Genomic DNA, 23,706 nt, shown 5'->3' on the forward strand with positions numbered 1-23,706 from the left:
AAAAAAAAAAATTAAAAATTAAAAAAAATAAGTAAAATAAATAAATATATATATTAATAAGTCATGCTAAGTGTTGCCAGTGGGTGGCTTCTTAATCAAATTTTCAAGTCCTGTTTTCTTTTAGCACATAAGCTTATTGTACATTAATTGTATACATAGATTGTTTATTTCTAATAAAAATAAAAAAAAAAAATCTTTATAAATCAAAATTAAATTATAATGTCATTGGATGATGTAATAACTCGTCTTATCTCCAACTACCAAAGTATAATTATTAATACCATGGTTCATGGGCTTGTGAAAATGACGTTCATAGATAATAGAATCCTTCAGCCTTAAATCGTTTATAAATTCATAATTAGGATAAGTCTATTTTATGAATTATATTAATAAGGTATAACTCTGTGTCATTTTAAAGTTTTAGTAATATATTTTAATTTGTCATCAAAAAATTCATACCTGATTAGCAGAAATTGAAAAATGGAATCAATTTAGAAATTAGAATCATTTCTTCCTCTGAATGTGGGGGATCATTCAGTGCGATGAACATTAAAGTTACATCAAAAAGAAATGCTTTGACTACAGGGCATATATCTTCATTGGTTTTTCTTAACTGCGTCTTACCTATCATTCAGTTGTTCAAACCAGATCATTACGCTGAGAGCTGGGTTAAGTGCCAAAAGAAATTCCGATGAAGTAAACTGTCCTAAACGATCTTTTAAAAATGAAGATAGTTCATATGAACATTTATGGACCTTATTTAATATGTACTTAAAGTTTTTTTTTTTGTGTGTAGAATAATTAATTAAAAATTGAACATTTAATGTTTTAAAAAAAATAATTAATAAACGAGTGTTTTTTCTTTTAAAATATTTCTGAATAATAAATTAAATAACTTTTTGGGATTAAGGGAGGTTGAAGGGGGGTATGGAGGGCTTCGCTCCCCACAGTAATGTGGCAGTTAATTCAGTATGGAACACTCGTTCATAAAACATCCACTGAGTCCCCCTTTTAGTTTTTTTCCAAATCAAGCACAGTTCAACCCTAGACACGATAAAAAAGTATTATACACTACATACTATGTGCTATATAGTAATATTATACAGCCGTACTATTATACTAACCGTGCAGGGAGAGGGTTGTGAATACCCCCCCCCCACCACCGAAATGTTCAGCAATAATTAATTCCTTGTGAGATGTATTTTTTGGTCAATTATAATCGCCAATAACCCCCCGGTACCTTCCAAGGTTCAGCCCACAGTACAACTCCACTGGTAACATATAGGTAGTATAACCATTAATTATAATACTTTATGAAATAGCCCTAATAGGTATATAGGTACATACACTGAAAAAATGAATCTATAGCATCGGTGTTATAAAAATTATACAATTAATATTATATTATGATAAGTTTAACATGATCTAGTGTTCCTTACAAGTTACAAGTACTATATTATATTCTACGAATTTGTTGTCATCTCTCCAGCGAGATGGCGCAAGCACGGGTGAAATATATTCGCCACAAAACACGATTGTATACTTTCGTAGACAATTATATTGTAGAAATGTAGGCTATGGTTTAAGACAAGATATGTAGTTAAAAGCATAAAACAGTGAACAAACCTATCGTCAAAAAAATGATCCGTAATTTGACGACATTTAGTTATTCACCAAAAGCAAAGGCTGAAAGGCCTATTATTTATTTATTATTATTTTTTAATATTTATTAATTTAATTGTGTCAATACACCAGGTATTTTTAAATCCCGATATTTTTGAGTCACAGATTGTTCTCTTTCTTAGCTAATTTTTATATTTTGAAAATTTGACCTACCATTGCCGTAAGCTTTAAAATACTTACTAAATATTCCCTAAACATTTACCCAACGGCCAATCAATTGAGTTAATTTATATATATGTATATAAATACTTTAGGTTCTTATTACTTAGCCGCATATAAAACTTTGTTATTTAGTACAACATATGGTATAATTTCTACTACACTTGAGATTTGAGACTTCGTAGGATATCTTAAAACTATAAAAAAATATTTATTCAAATCGGAAAAATATAATAAAATTAAGTACTGCATTCCTTATTGTAAAACACTACCTATACAAAAGTAGTACTTTTGGTATAGGTACCCAAAGCATCATTAGATTTGTGGGAAAATGCAATAGGTACAAATTTGTATGGGAATTTTCTCATTTCCCAAAAGCATTTCGAGGAAGAGGTATTATTAGGATATGGGTATCAGGTACTGAGTATATTTAGTAGAATATATTTTGGAAGAATGTGGTTTCTACTGTTTCTAGTATGTGTTAACTGCTAAGTTTAATCAGGACTAATAAATATATTGGTTATTTGGTTGTATTATAGCTTGTCACCATACATATACTGATATACTAAGCTTGATTTTTACTCTGTAGGTGGTAGTTTCACATACTAAATAAGTACTGAAAATTAAATTAAATGTATAAGTGTATTAGAATTACCTTTTAAATGTAGATCAAGCATCTACTGTTGTTGATACAAATTCAACCAAATTTATAGCTATTATTTATGTGTTTCATTAAAGTCTGGAGACATAATACAGCTCCTTCAGGATAGCCTTTAGAAATAATTGTTTTAAGACTTTCATAAGATATTAAATTGAATAGTATACTTGCATTTATTATGACTTCTAAGTTGATCAAGGTCTTCTGTAAAATACAATCTAAGTTAGGTAGGTCGTACTGTCTAAGTCTTACTAATATAGAAATACACGTACATGCTATTACTATATTATATTATTATTTATTATACTAAATCAACAGTACCTTGAGAAGTCAAATTTTTACGATTTGAACAATTAAGTATTGACATTTGAACAGTATTTACATTTTTGATTTTTTTTTATATCAGAATTATCATGAATTTTAGAGTTGACTTATCTTTTAACATCTATTGAAACAGTAGTAGCAGGAGCTAGTAATTCTCTAACAGACTTGACATTACTATGTTTATCCCATGCATTTTAGAACATTTAGGTAAAAATAATAAATATTGATGGTACTAAGTAATTTTTATATCCGATAATTTATACAATTTCACTTAATTTGTACAATCATAGAATCTAAGGACTAAGAAGGCACACAGGACAGTTGTTACAATTACATAGTAATAATAAATATGCATTTAGAATAAATTATCCATTAGGTACCTACTTACTTTCAAATGCTTGCGAAGATTTTATGGGGCACGTGAATCAGCAGTACGTGTCTTCGCACAAATACAATGTTTGCAAGATACTTCGTACGTAGTGTACAACTCGCAACTATTTATTATTTTAATAACTTTATAATGAATGTTATAAATATTCCACGGGAAGAATTAGTTTATTTTTGTTATCCATGCTAGTTAAGTCTTTAATTTAAAAATTTAAAATATACAGAGTATTTTAAAACAATTCTAGCCAGGACTCACGACACAGAACAATAAAATTACAACAATTTCCAATGAGTAGTGCCTGGTGACTGACTAGAAACTAACGTAAAATGTCAATACATAAGAAAATAACTTTTAAGGATTATTAAAATATTAACGAATAACGAGTGACAGAGTGTGTGTGGGATACTGGGATTCGGGGTATCGACGTGCTATGATAATGATACTATGAACTATAAATAGCCAAACAGATATACGAAATACGGGAAATATTATTTTTCCCATAATATCTTTGTTCGTCGATAACAACATTTATAATCGTCAATCGTCATGTCTTTAATTCATCGACGATAAACAATTTCTTCATAATCGATCTTAGATTATATACAATTGATCTAAGTAATCGATAAACCAAACTAAATAGTAAATATCTTGCTTGAAAATTGTGTATTTAGTATTTTTAAATACAAAATATAATAATAAGTGTTTAAAATATACTTGAAATACTTCTGCCTAAAAGTATTTAAAATGTATTTAAAATACAGATAAAGTATTTAAGTATTAATATTTAAATAGGTCTTTAACAAGTATGTAGTTTGATTATTGTAATAAAATAATAAAATCTATATGACTTACATTCTAATATTAAATTACTGTTAAACTTGTACAATTGTCAGTTTGATAGCAGACTTCAATAAAATGTTTGGAAAATAGTATAAAATTGTTAAATTAAATTAGTAAAAACAAAGAACAAACAAAAAAGAAAACTAAAAAAGAATTACGACATTTAAAATTCAGCAGGCAGCCAGCAGCGACACCGTAATATAATTTTCTCTCACAGAGAGCGCTTGCTGTAATTTCCAGCACCATAAAGAACTCAATTTGGTACCTACCACCTACCTTATCATATGCTGATGGGCAACCTGTAAGGTTGTGAATCTTAAATCGTGGTCTGGATTTCTGGAATAATATATTATTATGTATAAATTATAAATAATGATTTAAAAGTACTATTATTATTGTGCTATGCTATTATTATATTACAATATTATGATGTAGGTATCAATTTAACTCATTTTATTCTGGTTGTTGATCATAGAAATTGAAAGCTTATATTCATATAACAGTAAGTGTAAGGTACTAAGGTGCATATTATATTATTATATAATATATACCTAACGGCTAATACGTTTCAGATAGGTGTATAGACGAGATAAATATAGGGATTAATATTAGCACATGAGCGTGCTTACAGGTTTCTGGGTCAAAAAGCTCGACAAATTGTTATTAAAGTAGTTGATACATATTAAGGCATGATTTTTATTATAAGTACTTAAAGTTCAAATATTGACAAAATTTATCAAAATCTCGAACATTTTAAAATTACATTGTAGTTACAAATAGTTCTACTTCAAAGATTAAAATTTAAAATTTAAATCAAGGATTCTCATAAATAGTTTATAATGTAACCAAAAAATCTGCGAAATATATAAAATTATAAACACAGTTATTATAATTACAGACCATTTTAAGTTCAAATTCGGTCAAAACTACATATTAAAAGCAAGAATATTGATTTTTGCAGTCGTCGTAACTAGAATTTGTATTATTCAATAAATCACATGTACCTATTTAAAATCTCCATTTTATCATCATCAGTTATTCAGTTACTGCTAAGGGTAGTGCATTATGTTTATTTTTATTCACTTTAAATAGAAAAATTGCGGATGTTATGACTTCATCAAATGTTAGTAGAGCATGCAATAGAATTTTTTTAATAATATTTGTTTTATAGCAGTTTTAAACTGTACCACATTAGAACTATTATTTGCTCCATATCTTTGACGTTTACGTCCAAATAACAATTCAATATGATCTTGTGAAAAATAATAGGTTTCCGTAAACAGTTTTGTAGATATTACAAACATTGATTTTACCAAGAGTCATGACTAAATATATCTATTTAGTCATGGATTTTACACCGATTAAAACACAATAATAAATGTTTTTTTGTTTGTAGTGAAAAGCAGTTTGTTTTTATATTTAAGACAGAAGAAAAAGTTGATGAAAGCATTTATATTGTTCTGTTATAAAAGGAAACATTTTAGATTTTTTAAAAAATGTTAAATTTGATTTAAAAATAGGGCTTTTATAACCTTTTGAAATTGGATTTCTGGAATTTAAAAAATCAAATAATTTATCTATTTTTTGGTTATGAATATCACTGTTTGACTCTGGTATGGACCACGATTTAATATATACAGGATACTCAAAGCAGTATAGAAAATAGAAATAATTTAGTCTCCAGAGCACGATGTAGGTGATTTTATCTACATCGTGCTCCAGAGTGATGCTCGCAGCATGCAGACATGCAGTTTATGCCCAAAAATCAGCTGTTCACCTACTACATAAATTTCCGCTTGGGCGCTAGCTACGCTTCCCGCAGGCCGCAATCGAGGATAAACATCGGGCATCAAAAATAATGCTGCGTTGAGAAACCTGTATATCTTAAATTGTGTGCAGTCGGCTAATAAAGGCTTTTTGTGTGTATCTGTGGACTGTGATTACACCAAAACAAAATCCATCCATATTCTGTTATCATAGTTCTTTTGATTAAACGAAATTGCAAAATATCATCCACATAGGTATATTTCACTATTTCGCATTCCATAACATTCGCCCATAGGTACAACGCCGACGGACAACTAATCACTCGCCTTTGAATCTTCGGACACGAATTCATTTTCTTATCATCTTATCAATGAATATTAAATAAAAATTAAAATATGTTGTACTTTTTAAATATGTTTTAAATGTTTTAATAATATAACATTCCGTCATCAAAAATAGTATAACTAGTTTGTTATTATAATACCTATCTTTATCCACCTACTATTCATTTGATCATCACGTCACGAGTCAGAAATGTCTTGCTGGTCCTCAAAAATAAAATGTAAGTTGAATTCGCCTTCTTGAATACCATGGCTTGATTTTAAATTAAAATTGTACCAATTTTATTTATTTTTCATGCTGTTAATTTCTTCCTTACCCAACCAATTTGTTTCCCAATTAAAAACTTCATAATTTATTCATTGATTTTATATTTTCAAGTACCTATTTGGTTTCGTGTCGTATCTTCAAATGCCTGTAACTCTGTAAAAACAACTGCTCATATATATTTCCTATTGTAGGTTTCAATATGGGTTGAATAGGATAATGTTCTAGTTTGGCAATAAGTTTGGTATTCTTGTCGTGCGCAGTCTATCGCACACTTGTCATCTACCATGTTTATTCAGTGTACCGCACATGTATATACACATCATAATATGCGGTATATCACATACTTTAATAGTTAAAATAGTAGAACTATAGTAGAGTTAAAGTATATTTGATTTAATTATGTACAATAATTATAATAATGTCCTATATCCATTCATCCGAGTGTATTTCTGTACCAATTTCAATTTCATTTTTAACTATCCCGTGTAATGTCTGCCTGTCTCTTGTTTCTATGACAATGTATCTTGCCTTGATAACACCATTTTCTTCTTTTTGACACATACCAAACACCCATTGACATAATTTTGATTACTAAAACATAAATTTATCCAGTTGTGCACTGTGTGACTTCCATATCCTGTTAATTTTAGTATGGTACCCATTTGTAGTTATTTCAAGACACCAATAATATGCTGATTCTAAAATTTCTAACAGCTATAAACCACTATTTCATTGTTCATTTTTATCTTTATACGTGAAAAAAAGTGTTGCCTTTGAGAAACAGATTGAGGTTTTTGGCAACTTCTTTTAGTACATCACATGATAGCTCAATATTTTCCCCGTTATTTCCTAGCATAACATTTTTTTGACGAGCCACAGTTTACACAAGGAGGAGTATCAATTTTAATAAGACCCTTTTCCTTTAAAAAAGCTATTGTATTCTCCTCTGATTAAATAATTACATTGAAATGTTTGTCTAACATAATGTTTGAACATAAAAAAAATGTATCACATAGGTATTACAGCACAATGCACAAACTAAACTGATTATTTCATATGTGTAGGACTAATAATTCTGATTATTGGTAGTTCGGTGTTTTATTATAGTATTATATTATTGATATAGAAGTAACATCATTAAGTTAACTTTAATCTTCATTGAATAGTCGAATTGTTGAGAATAATCATAGGTAGACAATATGTATGTGATAGACCGCATATGTCTTCAGAAACATAATGTTTTTTAGATGACAAGTATGCGGTAGACCGAATATGACTTGTAGAAATGTGCCGTAGACCACACGCGACAAGAATACAATTAGTTCAAAGTTGTATAAAATGCAGTCAAATATTGCTGATGTTGCTGATAACTTATATTAAAGTTTATAACTTCTAATTACCTACCTATCTATTATATTTTTAAATTTCCAACTGTTGAATATTTTTTGTGAACGACTCTTACTGCAAGACTTTCTTGATAATTGTATCAGGCATTGCAGGTTATATTTTATGGCTTACCTAATTCAAAAATGTATATTCTTTATCAATAAATTGATAATTAGTGGTGTATACTTATATTGAGAAACTTACCAACAAGTCACAGCCTCTTACATAATTACTTAATTAATCACATTTTCAATTAATTTACAAACACCATGAATATAGGTTTATCCCGCTCCAAACTTTTAAAGTTCTTACATCAATAGATTATCCTTAATCAAGTTGATATTATAAATTCCAAATCCAAGTTAACTAAGTTTGACTGTATTTTTATGAATTTTTGTTTAACAATTTGTTTTAAGTTTCTTATTTTAATACGTTTAATTTCACATTCAATCAGTTCATAACGGGTTCATAATTGTTTGCACTTACCTTTTTAAGTTAAAATCATAGCTGCTTCTTTATTTATAAATGAAATATCATATTAAATAACACACTTTATTACTAAATAAATAAAGAACAGAAAAATAAAATTAATAAAAAAAAACTTATTTTGTATACATTTATTTATTTTAATTATTAACGCCGAAAGACATAGAGTACATAATATGTAGAATAAAATAAGTAACAAAAACAATAATATAAAAATTCAAATCTATATAAAGTAATGTAAGTGTTATTAACAGATAAAGAATATAATTTATAAGTAACACTTTTTTGTTAGGTAGTTATAGAGAACACAAAAATTCATTAAGAAAAATGATTCTTTGATTCTAATTATATAATCAACGCAAATCACAATATTGCCTCTGAATTCTGAAGATTTTATATTAAGCATTCTACATTATTCTTCACTTCAACAGTCTTAAATACTAATAAAAGCATATGTTTAGAATTGATTGTTATTGCCTCTTTATTTTTTCCAAAATTTGTTATCAAAGAGGAACTATAGTCCATGGTCAAAAAGGTATATGTAAATTTGTACCATAACCAAAATAATTTACTATTTAAAAATACACATTGGTCAAGAAGTCATTGAAGTGCTTGTATTACATAATTGTTTTATTATTATTTACAAGTTGGTGATTTACAATTTTTTCTTTTAAGTGTTTCTTAATAATATTATTTATTTCTGAATATCTTTCAAAAACTTTTCTTCAATTTATATCATTTTTTACTAGGTACATTTAATATTTCAAGTACCTATCTATAATTACTAAATATTTTTCTTGTTTTTATCTATTTGGTATCATAATATTTGTTAATCTCTTATTGACCTTCTATATTTCTTTATGAATAATATATTATCAAATAAAACACAAACGTGTGTATAGATATAATAAGTGACTATAAAACAATAGACAAGATTTCAGTTCCAAAAGAAGATATGAAATGATTTATTGTCCCATATGTTTGTTTATTACGTTATTATTTGATTTATTGCAACATATTGTAAATCTTTAAAATCGAAATTCATATAATAACTAAATATTATGAAACTTAATCCTAATTTAATTAGTTATGAATGAGTGGACTATTTGCAAAATATAAAATTAGATAATGATACATTAATATTATGGCTCGTGTTATTGTAATTGTCAATAGACATAGTGTATATTAACTATTTACTTGTTCTTTCATTTTTTTAAACTATAAGAATGATTAAATTTTCCAAAGTTGTTTTGGGTATGTAAAAATAAATTATAACAATGTACATATATACTTATGTGCTATCTAAATTTACCTGTTAGCTATCATTGAAGATTTGTATTAGGATATTAAATAATAAATGAATTCTTTAATCATATTTGTAAACAATTTTATTACGACTGTTATTAAAATAAAATGTTTAAATTACTTGTTTGCAATTTACTTATAAAACTAATTATTTTATTGTTTTTAAAATTCAGAAATATGTTTCTCTTCAAGTATGGAAAATTTACCATTAACAAGCAATGTTCGAAAAAATGATCTCCCCAATAAGCCTTCTACATCCTATCAGGCTGTTAAACAGGTATTAATTGCAAATTGAGTAAAAATTGCTTCTTTTGTAGTTGAATGTGAATGTCAGTTTGAAAATAACTTTGTTGATAATATTTTTTGGTACCTTCAGCTTTTAAATAATTTATTTTGAATCTATTAGTTTGGAGTGAAACTTGAATTTATTGTGAAATATTTTAATTTAGTTTGCTTACTAGGTATCTTGATCATAAATAAAACATAGCTTATATTTTTTAGTCACATTCATAGATTTATAAACTATTTATCTGTATGTTCTCTTTATCTAGCATTTTGAGGGGCGTTACTGATATCAAACTAATATCAATAAATAATATTGTAGATTGCTAATTTAAATATAAATTAAATATTTTCAATCAATAAACAATGTATTTACTTATTCAATTGGTACCTATCCCATATTAATAAATATTATATATTCATTGTGTTTAAAGTAATTTAATATATTTAAAAATACCTTAGACAAAATTAATAGGTAATAGAATTTATAAAACTTATTTTTAACTCTTCTCAATATAATATATTTTATTTTATTCCATTTTATAATTACCCAACTTTTATTTAAATTTGTTTAAAAAAAAAAAAAAAAATAATGATATGATTAAATTATATTATTATAATATGCTTAGGACGGTGTATATACATTATACATATATGAAGCCTATCAAAAACACTGGATTTAACATTATGATTATTTTTTTTACAATTTTAACTGCATAATGTTGTTGCTATGCTCTTTTAATATGGAAAGATTGAATTAATATAATGGTTAATCTTTCAATATTGATTATCTATATCATTTTTAACATGCTACAAAAATGTCATCTTTTTATTTAAATTGAATTGAGTTTATATGTATTAACATGTTATATAATTGATTTTAGACAATTTACTTTTTAATTATGATTTTGTATTGTTTTTATATTTATTAATTATCTAATAGTATTATTTTTGTAATTTTAAATAGTATATAGTCCAGTTATCTAACATATTATTATTTTTTAGTAATAATATACTTGAGATTTCCTATTTATACTTTTGTAATAATTATATTTATTACATTCCAAATATTAATATGATATGTAGTTTCACATTTATAACTGAATTATCGGTTGATAAATAATAAATAGCAATTGGCAATAATAATACTATTAGATCAGGTATTATGCGTATCTATACGTTGAGCAATTTTTAGGTGGTGGTTTGTAGCCTGTACTGTGTAGTTAGTTGATGTCTATTCAATATCACATTTTCAAAATTTTATAATATGAGAGTAAGTGTTTACATAATTATGCACATTTATAATTATTATTTTTTATTCTGTGCACTTACAATTGAATAACATTTAAGTTTGACACATAACACAACTTTCTATATTTTTGTTACAATTATAGGTGAAAAAATTAACTGAAAGAAATGTGGGAATTAGTTCGGACGATGATATGATAGACATTACAACTTCAGGAACAATGACTGAACGTACTTTAAATCAGAGATCACCAATTAATTTACCAGGTAATATAATTATATTTAATATAGTCAGTGCTTGAATTGGATGGGGTGACATAGAGGACGAAAAACTCCTTATTTAAAACTATTCTAACGTATCTCTGCTATAATTATATATTTATATCCCAATTAATATGAAATCAAAATCTTCAGATAATCAACTTTTATATTTTTGTATTCCCCTTCTATTTTTTTTTCAATAGCCATTGTATCATGTATCTATACATAGCGGCTGTCAAACAGTAGCAATGATAGAGTTAGATCCTCCATAACCTTTTTATCAATATTTATAACAATATAAATTATAAATTATATTTTTATAACCGAGTGCATATTAAAAGTCAACCACTCCCCCTAACATGACAAAATCATTTGATCCCCATTGCTTATTCAACAATACATGAAATGCTACTGATTTAAAACAAAGAGATCACTAGACCTCTAAATAAGTTATTGTTCTTGTAAATTCTGTATATTTTTATGTTGTTAAAATAATGAAGAAAAGCTTTCTGTAAACTATTTCATTTTTTTGGCCCATAATATTTTATAAAAAAAATTAATTTATAAGTACTTAGCTATTGTTAAACACAAGAAGAATACTAGTTATAAATTAATGAATAAATAAATTCTATTAGGTAGTGTGAATGACAGTAATCTTATTGACTTAAATAGTTAAATTATGACTAAATAAAATCATAATTTAGTCATGTGTACAATATGTACTTAGTGGTTAAAAAGACAAAACATTATTTGATTAAAGAATTTACCTAATAATACTGTAGTGCTATACTGCCAATAGCACTTAACGATTTTCAACCTTTTTTGTAGTAACAACTTTTATGATTTTTTATTCACTTAATTACTTTATAGTTTTATACAGTGTATTATAACATGTTTCTTTGTAAATATACATACGTCATACATCATATGTTATGGTATTATTTAAATATAAATATCATAGAGATTTTTTAAATTAATTTCATACTTTTGTGAACGGTGAAAGTATTTTTAAGAATTATTGTATTAGTTAATACCAAAGTTAATACTTTGTTATTACAACTACTAAGCTTACTTTGAATTTTTATTTAAATTGTATCATATTACATATTATATTATTTGCATTTAGTTAAACTAACCTTTTCATAAAAATGCAATATTTTGTGTACAATTTGCTAATAGCTTAAATATTTTTATTTTGAAAAAATACAATAATAAGATAATTTAATATAAAATTTAATTATTATTTTAAAATCTAATTTTTTGAAATGTAGGTGATTAAAGTAAAAAAAATCAAAATATTTTACTTACTTGATATTTTGTCTTTAAAAGTTCTAAATTGATCGATTTAAAATACAGGGTTAGGTGTAATTTATTATGACAGTATTTAATTTAAAATTTAAATTTGAAAATCAGTGATGTCTAAATAATTGTATTTTTAGCTTAACAATTATTTTATGCAAAAAATTTGTATTTTGATTCGGACATCAAATATTTTTATAAAAATAAATTTTCTCATTACAATTAATAATAACTAATAAGTCTTAACATAGTTTTTAAACATATATGTTTTTGTTTTATGTTAAAACATTATAACAATTGAAGGTATTGATGTCATTTTTGCGGGAACAATAAATTTTGGTGAGTTGTGTCTCTTATAAGTCATGAGTATTATGACAATTTTTTTTATTGAACTTGTAGTTTGTTGGCTTTTAGAACCATTAGAAGTTTTTGGTTTCAGTGATTACAATTCTAAATTTTTGTTTTATTTATATTATATTGAGCTTAAAACCTATGTTAAATATTAGATCTTGAAATTGAATTGTTTCCATGCCCCTTGCCCTGAAGTTTCCTTAGCTAACATACCCATCCCTTCATCTCAATCGGTTAAGTATCTAGGCCTAACCATTGATCGGCGACTCACCTGGGTGAAACACGTATGAAAAAAAAACTAACTCATTTAAAAATCCTTAATTAAGCCTATGTGGAAATATGGACTACAACTCTGGGGTAATGCCAAAAAATTCAACCTTAACAAAATACAAACCATTCATAACAAAATACTGTTCTCCATCACCAATGCCCTATTTTACATTTCTAATTTTACTCTTCATTCTGATTTAAAAATCAAAACCATTCATGAAGAAGCTAAAACGTACTATAAACGTTTCTTCAACAAATTGTCTTCTCATCCTAACCCTCTAATATCCGGTCTAGCCACTCTCACAATTCCAGGAAATCCACCACGGCGACTAAAAAAAAATTGGTGCAGAGATCTTCTTAATGATCAACAAAAAAAAAATGTATACATATATAATTAACTATTATTAACAACTACTTTCTAAAAAAATATGTAAATAATAAATATATTAAGCAAAAGGAAGTGCGATCACTGGATGGTTTCTTCCCTCACCCTATTCATGTTTATACATTTATTATAGCCCATATTCTGATTATGCTTTTATGTATAGATTATATATTCTCTAATAAAAAATTTAAAAAAAAAATTGAATTGTTATAAACAATAAAAATGTATTGTAAGTTATGCAATAGTAACTTATTTGTTACTTGTAGATTAGTTAAGAATTATTATCTATAATATTATATGATAAATGATTATATCCATTTGTTGTAATACTAAGTAATTAACTAATGATAAACATTTAAATTATTTCTTTTTGTCTAGGATGGTTATTATTTGTCTGGTAACAACAATATATTTAGAAATAAATAAATATAAAACACGAGTACCTAACATATATACATATTTTTAGTTGTGTAAAGTACTTGTAAGTCGTTATTGGTTGAAATTATTTAGTTTTTACTATATTTCCACAATTATATTATAATATAACACCAGAAAAAACAAATTAATGCCTACATATTTTATTGTATTCCTAACTATCTATAATTATTTTGGTTAAACCTTGTTAATATATTAATGGAAAATTATGTTTTTTGTTTTGAGATTTTGATCTAACAAATTTAAATTTTCAATCATTTATTTATTATTTAATTTGTCTCGTTTGATTATTGAGTGGGAGTAAAATTGATTGTAAAGTTTGGTGCAATAAATTTAATTTAATTTTTTGTTATTTAATTATAACTATTGATAATACTAATAACTAATTGGGTTTTATTCCAAAAATAGCATTTGTTATCCAAATATTCTAACTAAAGACATTAACACTATCACTATTCACAAGTAGATGAGTAACGCAAATGCACAAATTATGTTATTTTTCAATTTCACCCTGCTTTATGTGTTAGTTATTGTACAAACAATTATTCTTCTAAAATTTAACAAGTAAAAATGTGTAGTTATTCAAAATGTAGAACAATACTTAATTTGTATTCAGAGTATCGCAAGACAGTTTCTTTAGGAGGTAAGGTAGATTGCTTATTGAATTAGAAAAATTAATTTTTGTGGTTGCTTTATTCCTTTAAGTATTGTTTTTATATCATAAAATTAAGAAATCATATTTGTAAAATATACAACAATTAATAACAATGTGCTCTTGAATTCACCTTGTACAAGACCTCCTTCCAAATTGTAATTAAATTTATAACATGTATTATTTTGTGTTTATATTTATAGGATCTGGTGAAACTGAGGATATTCCTGGAATTGGGCAGTATGAAGATTTTCATACAATTGATTGGCAGCGAGATATTGCAAGAGATCGGATGCGACATAGATATATTCTAAAACGCAAACAAAATTCATTTATTGATCTAGTATGATAATATTTTAACTTACTTATTAAACTAAGTATTATTAAATATTTAAAAATTGAATTAGATAAAATCAGCTCAAGATGCATGGTCTGGTTGGCTTTGCGTATTATTGGTGGGACTTGTGACTGGAACTGTTGCAGCAATAATCGACATTGGAACATCATGGATGTCAGATCTAAAATTTGGCATTTGTCCTCAAGCATTTTGGTTAAACATGGAACAATGTTGTTGGTCATCAAATGAAACTTCATTCGAGCTAGATAAAGGAAACTGTTCACAAGTAAATGCTTATTGTATTTAATTGATACTAAAAATATGCATATCCTATTACCTAATTTAAAAAACCAGTATATTTTCTAAGACAAAATAGTATTAAAAAATGTTCATTAAAATTGTATTTATTCAAGTTATATTTTTTTATTTATTTTAGTGGTTTTATTGGTCCGAAATAATGACTTCTTCAAACTATGGACCTTTTGCCTACATTGTATCATATTTATTTTACATTGCTTGGGCATTACTATTTGCTGCCCTTGCTGCTGGTTTAGTCAGAATGTTTGCCCCCTATGCATGTGGATCTGGTGTCCCAGAGGTAATGTTCCTTTCTTATTTTTAATTAGTACACCCCTAGGATAGGTGGTTTGTCCTTTTTTTAATAATATTAATAAAATTTAAAAAATATATAATTGAAATATACACGTGTGTGATAAAAACTATAATTAAAAATATTTCTTTTTTAATTTTTTTTCCTAGGAATTTTACCCCCAACGTTTTATGTGCTCTTAACTGTAATCTTACTTGACATATACTTATTAAAATTATATCTTATTTATATTGTATTATACTCGCTCAAGCACATTATAAAAAACTCGCTCAATATTATAATAATAATAAAAAATATATTTTATCATCAATAACAAAAAAAAGCTTAAGAGAATGCTACACATGTATGTGTTGTTGTGTCTTAATATCTTACAACCGTACCAACTTGCATTAGCAGAACCAATTTTGTGTTTCTATCTTTAATATTACATTGACATATCAAATTTGTAGATACACACTACAGTGTAATTATTGAAATGTATGAACCTTAAATTATATATGTAACATTTATACATTAAAAGTTTTAACCATCAGATAATCATCAAGTATTTACACCCAATTATGGTTAGAACATATTTATGAAATTTAAATGTGGTTTTACAGATAAAAACAATTTTAAGTGGTTTTATAATTAGAGGGTACTTAGGAAAGTGGACTCTACTGATAAAATCTGTTGGAATAATGATGTGTGTTTCGGCTGGTCTCAGCTTGGGTAAAGAAGGACCTATGGTACATATAGCTTCATGTATTGGTAAGTAGAATTTTTGTAATCAGTACTAATATTAAAATATATTTTTTTCCTGGTTACTGTTATAGGTAATATTTTATCATATTTGTTCCCTAAGTATGGTCGAAATGAAGCTAAAAAGAGAGAAATATTGTCAGCAGCAGCAGCTGCCGGGGTTTCTGTTGCTTTTGGGGCTCCAATTGGTGGAGTCCTTTTTAGTTTAGAAGAGGTAATTAATTTCAATTTTTAAATAAGAACATAATTACCATATGTTTGTTGCACAAGATACTTATGTATCCCAAGATTGTATATTACAGATGCATCTATGACCTGGAAGATTAACTGTGTAACTTTGAGTGCCATGGTCAAAAACATGTTTTGGGAAAAATTAAGAAATATTAAGGAAACATGAAACCTGCATGTGTTGTGTCCATCTTACAAATGTACAACATGGCAAAAACTGTTTGGCGCTAAATAGAACCACTGAAGCTGTAGTCCCAAGCTAAGCAACCAAATTTTTGTACTATTAAGTGGAGATCATTAACTGCACAACATCATTAATATTTTTTGATATCACTAATAAAAAAAAAAGTTATTCAAGTTTGAAATGAAATAATATATTTTTAAACAAAAAGAGCTTTTCTTGTATTTTTGAAATCAAAAAATCAAAACGATATGGCACAGTAAATAATCTCCTCTAATAGTATGAAAATTTGGTTGCTTAGCTTGGACTACAGCTTGAGTGGGGTTCTATTTTGAACCAGTTTTTGTTATGTTGAACGTTTGTAAGACAGAGACAACACTTGTGGGTGTGGTTTGCTCTTAATATATTTTTTTATCCGAATCAATAATTATATCTGAAAAATTATTTTATTATGTTTTTAAACATACAGTAAAACTCACTTAAGATGCTTTTTAAGGGACAAGCTCTTTGGAGCGTCTTAAGCGGGAAAGCGTTTTATGCGGGAATGAAAAATAATAAGTGATTGAAGTATGGGATTAATTTTTTTATTATTGAACATAATTTAACAGGCAATACACTTATAAATTAATTATAATTACATATATGTATATATTTTTTTACTTTTGAATTTCATATAAAAAAAATAAAATAAAACGATAAGAACACGTCAACTAGTAAAATTTCTATTTTAGTATAAAAAATCTAATATAATTTATTGTAATCTGCTGAATAAAAGAGCGTTTTATCCGATGCGATAGAAAAAAATTGAGGGCTTAACAGGTGGTTTTTACATTGACTAGTATAGGAAATGTCTAGGGACTGAAAGAAAACAGCATCTTATGCGAGAGTGTCTTAAGCGAGTTTAGTACAAATATTAATGATAATACATTTTTTCACATTAAATATGATATAAATTGAGTTTGGTAGTAATAATTAATAACAAATTAAAAATAATTTGAATGGTTCAGAACAATAAGCAGTATTGGGTTTACAGTTGAGGTGTGTGACAACTGACATCACAAAATATTGTGTAACTAACAAAGGGTTAAAGTAACAAACTTTTTTAAATTTAAATTTTTTTTTAAGGTTAGCTATTATTTTCCATTGAAAACTTTATGGCGTTCATTCTTTTGTGCTCTCGTTGCTGCATTTGTGCTTAGTTCAATCAATCCATTTGGCAACGAACATTCTGTTATGTTCTACGTCGAATATCACAGACCATGGATGTTTTTTGAACTTATACCATTTATTGGATTGGGAATTATTGGAGTAATTAAGTTTAAATTTATATTTATATTTAATTTTGCAATAACTTTTATACAATTATTGAATTTAGGGTGTGATAGCAACAGTTTTTATCAAATGCAATATTAAATGGTGTCGGTTTCGTAAAACCTCTATCCTCGGACAATATCCAGTCATGGAAGTACTATTACTTACAGCTGTAACAGCAATACTTTCATATCCCAATCCATATACGCGCATGGGAACTAGTCAATTAATTTATCTTCTTTTCAGTCAATGTGATGTATCTAGTAATGATGGTTTGTGGTGAGAGTTGATATATGAAATTAAAATTTTAAATTTTTAAAATTTGATCTTATAATGTTTAGCGATTATACAAACGATAAAGCAAATGTAGCTGGACCTGGTGTATACACAGCTATGTTACTTCTATCAATGGCATTTGTCTTGAAATTAGTCACTACAATTTTTACATTTGGAATAAAGGTATAAGAATCAAGAAAATTGAATGTTACTTTAATTGTATAGCTGATTTTATAATATGTATAATGTTCTACTATGTTTTGCAGGTACCTTGTGGTCTGTTTATTCCGAGTTTGGCTATGGGCGGTATTACTGGTCGTATTGTTGGTATTCTGATGCAACAATTAGCTGCCAAACACCCCCATTTATGGTTTTTTGACAATAGTTGTGGATTACCTGGCCAAGAAGGCTGCATTACTCCTGGCTTATATGCCATGGTAGGTGCTGCTGCTGTTCTAGGAGGAGTAACCCGAATGACTGGTAACAAGATTACTCAATGTTAACTATTGAGTATTATAAATTTCAATGAAAGTTACACAGTGCAATACATATATAAACTTTTTTAAACATACAATTTTTAGTTTCATTGGTAGTCATTATGTTTGAATTGACTGGTGGTGTGAGATACATAGTTCCATTGATGGCAGCTGTCATGGCTAGCAAATGGGTTGGTGATGCACTGGGCAAAGAAGGAATGTATGATGCTCATATTCAATTAAATGGTTATCCGTTTTTGGATAGTAAAGAAGATATTGTTCACACAGCCTTGGCAGCTGATGTTATGCAGCCTCGGTTAGTATTAACATTTTTTTATCAATAATAACAATTTGAAAAAATTAAAGTAGATGTATAATTGAAGAAAATGTACATACAAACATTTAATAATATTAATACAAATGAATTGTAATTTATAATTATCATAATTAAATATAGTCGGGCTGAAAATTTGAATGTTCTCACTCAGTCTTCAATGTCACTAGAAGATACCGAAATATTACTAAAAGAAACTGAACATAATGGATTTCCAGTAGTGGTGTCTCGTGAATCTCAATATCTTGTTGGATATGTGTTGCGTAGAGATTTGCAATTGGCATTAGGTAAGGTTCAACTTATTAACTTATATTATGTGCTTTATAAATAATAATTATAAAAATAATTTCAGAAAATTCAAAACGAACCATTGATGGACTTTTACCTGAATCTTTAGTTCTGTTTACTGACATAACTCAACAAGTAATGCCACCACCTTTAAAATTAAAAAAAATTCTGGATATGGCCCCAATTACAATAACCGATCAAACGCCTATGGAAACTGTGGTCGATATGTTCAGAAAATTAGGACTTCGCCAAACATTGGTTACACACAATGGGTTTGTAGCTTGATGTTAATCAAATTTTTTTTTTAACTTGTACCTACAATTTTTTTATTCTTTTATTGATTTTCCAGGAGACTTTTGGGAGTAATAACTAAGAAAGATATTTTACGTTACATTAAACAGGTTGATAATGAAGATCCCAGTTCTGTACTCTTCCATTGACGTTCATTAATTAACCATATGGATTTTGTATCCATTATTTAGCTCAATTTTCATATTTCTGTTTATATATTTTAATAATTTTTTTTTCAAAGTTTTGTTTTAGAAACTTAATTTAAAAAACATTATAATAGTAGTTTCCTTGATATTTAAATTAAGTAAATATTTGGGAAAGGTTAATTGTGAATAATAGTTTACTCAAAAATTAAATATTATATAAAAATTATAACTATGTTTATCGACTATGAACATTGTAAGATGCATTTTGAATGTATGGGTTTGCTCGTAGATGGTAATAAATAACAACCTAAAGTATATTATTAAAAATAAATAATATTATATTTTTTGTTGTAAATACTATAATTATTGACTTAAATTCATTGAGAAAAATCTCTTTACTTCATTTAGTCTGTTAGTATGTATGTATACTATTATATGTGTTTGTAACGATTATTGTAATTTCGTATTTTCCTTAAACATTAAATTTAATATTTTGATTTTGTATCTCTTCACAAAATAAATGGCTTAACTAAAGTCTTAAATTATTACACTAATGCAGGGTTGCATAAAAATTCTAATCATTTAATGGTTCAATAAAATGTAATGAGCAACTAAATCATGTTTAAGTGCTGTTTAATTAGTTCACTATTGATTAATTAAATGTTTAGTGTTTGTTCATGCAACCTGGCATATAGGTGATGTACTGATGTGCCATTTAAAATTATCTATAATAATATAATATATTTTACTTTTATTATCTTAAGACAACAATCAATTTTACTTTTAAATTTTCATAAATTATTACTACTAACAACAAAATAATATGATATTTCCATGCAGTTAAAATAAAGCTAAAAAAAATATGGAAAACCATTTGGTATTCTTTATTGTGTTAAATAATCTATACTAATTAATCTATATATATGTATTAATAGACTATTATTTAATAATTATAATTATAAGTTGAATTGTAATATGTGGCCTCGTGGGGCAAGTATATATTGTATCGAGCAAACCTTTGAGTTTTTTTAATATAATTTAATCATAATATTATACATCATTTTTTTTAAATTTATTGCTGGTAGCTAAATAGAAAATTATCTTGTTCAACTGTACAATAAACCGTCAATTTTATACATTTTTTTATTTGCTATTTTTAGATTGTTAATTACTTTTACATTATACTTTAGAGTATGGGTGACGGTAATACCAGTATCTTATGACATTAAATGTCCTACCAAAATATTAATGTAAAAAAAATAGTCACCCCTACTATAAAGTATAGACTATTGACTATCTTCAACCAGTTGAACTGGTGGGTCGCTCTTGTTTCAAAATGTATTTGCTGTATACTTTTAATGTAATAAAAACAAACAGTAAAAATGTATTTCATTCAACTGTATGAAGCGAATAAAATGTATATTTACGTATAAATAATTCAATGACTTAAATTAATAAATATCACTTTACTTTCTAATAAAATTGGATCAAATATTTAATTATAAAATAAGCTTGTAAAATTAACTCAATCTAGATAGGCATGCTGTATTATTAATAATAAAATAAATTACATCAATAGCTACAATATTACGCCTTTATGCGTGTGTGTATACTGCTTGTCAATCCATGAGCTGATTTTGGGGAGCTTTAATAATATTATATATACAGTAATTTTTTTTTATTATTATTTATTTTTTTATTAAAGCTTTCAACAAAAATTAAAAGCTCAACGCAAGGGTGGTGGGTAAAAGGGGATATAGAAATACATAAAAACCGGATTTATTCCTTTTCTATTGCAATAAACTAAAAGCTTCTTATAGTTCACTTAATGTATCTACTTCAAGAACAAAATCTGTGAGCATATATTTATTTTCTAAAAAAATAGAGCTAATTTTTATTAGAAAACAAGTGTTGTTTACTTATCTACTTATGTTAAATTATTTTACCCTTCTACTTGATTTTCTTTTAAAATTATTTGAGTATTAAAATGTTTGTGTTTATTATTTATAAAAACGTTTTTCTAACTTGGTTTGTAGTAGGCATAATGTATAAAGTGCTTGAAATTGGGTATAAATATGTTGAAGATTTCACAGTGTATAGAGGATAACAATAATAGTTGGTTTAATAAGTAAATAATGACGAAAAGTTTGGGGTTTAATATGTTTAAACTAGGTACAGCAAAATAGGTACCTACCTGAAATCGTTTTCACCATAAATTGAACTTGTAATACTTTTTTTTTTTTAAAAACGACATTCATTTTAAATGTTGCTGTTTTTTATTTTCACAAAGACTCGATTTCCAAATTTCCGGGGGAATTCGACGGCCTTTGAGTGGGGTGCTTTTCGTATAGTGTAATACCGTGGATGCTGTACATCGCTTTCTTTAACACTTGTTTTCTACCGTGCTTTGGTACCACGCTGAGGCCCATTTTATTAAAGTTCCATCCGTATTTATAGTTGTTTGTCGGACACACCCTGTACTTTTCGTCTGGCGAAAAAGCGTTTCTCGTTTTCAAATAACGATATCGGCCTTCTTCGTTCCTGCTTATGCCTGCATAATAACATTTGTAGGTATTTACATTTTATCATAATATAGGTAATGTAAGGTGTACAAATTATAACAACTATTAAGTATTATTATTGTAATTACTATTTGTAAATTGTAATGTATCATCATATTGATTTTACAGTTTTAAACATCAAAATATACCTTTGTATGTCTACGATCTACCTGTACAAAATAGTTATGCATAACCTGCCATATTTTAACATAGGTAACTGTTATGTTGAGTTTTTCAAGAAGACAACAAAAATATAATTACCTATCAGTATGCCAACTTGTAAACACCGGAATGTAAAGAAGTAGGAACAAACATTTTTTTGTTAATTAGGTACCTACCACCTATAAATCTTTTGACCTAATCCAACAACTAAGTTTTAACATTGCCAAGAAAAAAAAATATACGAAATTTTGGTAAACCTAGGCAAACAAGTAATTTTTACTATGTCATTTTGTAATTTGTTATAACTACCTATGTCAAAACAAATCATTTTTAATAAAGTAGTAAAAATTATATTTCTGTAGTGGAAGTGGATACAGAATAATATAATAAATAATAATAATATACACAAGAATTTCTATTGCGTTTACCAAACGTGGCTGTATAGCTATTAACAAAATAATATTGTGTCGTTGTTTTTATTTTGTTGTATTATATTGTTATAACTAGGGCTGGGATTTTAATGCTCTAAAAAAACCAGAAAAATGTCCTAAAAAAATGCTTTTATGACCTAAAAACTCTAAATAATGCCCTAAAAAACCCCGAAAAATGCCCTAAAAAAAATGCTTTTATGATCTACAATTTTTTTTATTTTTAATAATTTTAGTATAAATTACAATAAAAAGTTTTAAAAAATGCATTATAAAAATCTATTGCAAGTGTAAATTGTAAATACATAGTTTTAGTATAAATCTAAAAAAAAAGTCGATTGTCCGATAATATAATACGAATTACGAGTACCTACTTATAATCTGTTATTTTTATTTAAAAACCATGTTGGTGTAAAAATCTTCAAATCTTCAAATAAAATTTCAAATTCATACACTTGGTTTCCAAAAACTCAAAAAATGCTCCAAAAATTCTAAAATGCCCTAACAAATTAAGAAAATGACCTAAAAACTAAAAAATGCCAAAAAAT

The 23,706-nt window shown here is 26.6% G+C and overlaps 1 protein-coding gene and 1 pseudogene across 7 annotated transcripts; one reads left to right on the forward strand and one right to left on the reverse strand.

Annotated features, from left to right (window-relative positions):
- Window positions 1–1,814: 1,814 nt before the first annotated feature.
- LOC111029080 lies at window positions 1,815–3,374 on the reverse strand (annotated as a pseudogene).
- A 2,559-nt stretch (window positions 3,375–5,933) lies between these two features.
- Window positions 5,934–20,566, forward strand: LOC111029066 (H(+)/Cl(-) exchange transporter 4). 7 transcript variants are annotated; one of them, XM_022307906.1, is made up of 17 exons: window positions 5,934–6,381; window positions 9,779–9,882; window positions 11,282–11,402; window positions 12,999–13,034; window positions 14,992–15,131; window positions 15,196–15,411; window positions 15,562–15,723; window positions 16,338–16,485; window positions 16,551–16,690; window positions 18,011–18,193; window positions 18,261–18,475; window positions 18,538–18,655; window positions 18,739–18,952; window positions 19,054–19,264; window positions 19,406–19,569; window positions 19,635–19,842; window positions 19,920–20,566. In XM_022307906.1, exons 2-17 carry the CDS (start codon window positions 9,799–9,801, stop codon window positions 20,008–20,010), a joined length of 2,451 nt encoding a protein of 816 aa, XP_022163598.1. In that variant the 5' UTR covers window positions 5,934–6,381; window positions 9,779–9,798; the 3' UTR covers window positions 20,011–20,566. The 7 variants fall into 7 exon arrangements, with proteins under 7 accessions (XP_022163598.1, XP_022163599.1, XP_022163602.1 ...); XM_022307907.1 differs by lacking the exon at window positions 9,779–9,882 and adding an exon at window positions 11,083–11,160 and having other exon boundaries at window positions 5,935–6,381; XM_022307903.1 differs by lacking the exon at window positions 5,934–6,381 and adding an exon at window positions 9,403–9,554.
- Window positions 20,567–23,706: the final 3,140 nt, after the last annotated feature.

This window comes from Myzus persicae, unplaced genomic scaffold (assembly GCF_001856785.1).
Source record: "Myzus persicae strain clone G006 unplaced genomic scaffold, MPER_G0061.0, whole genome shotgun sequence".
NCBI lineage: Eukaryota > Metazoa > Arthropoda > Insecta > Hemiptera > Aphididae > Myzus > Myzus persicae.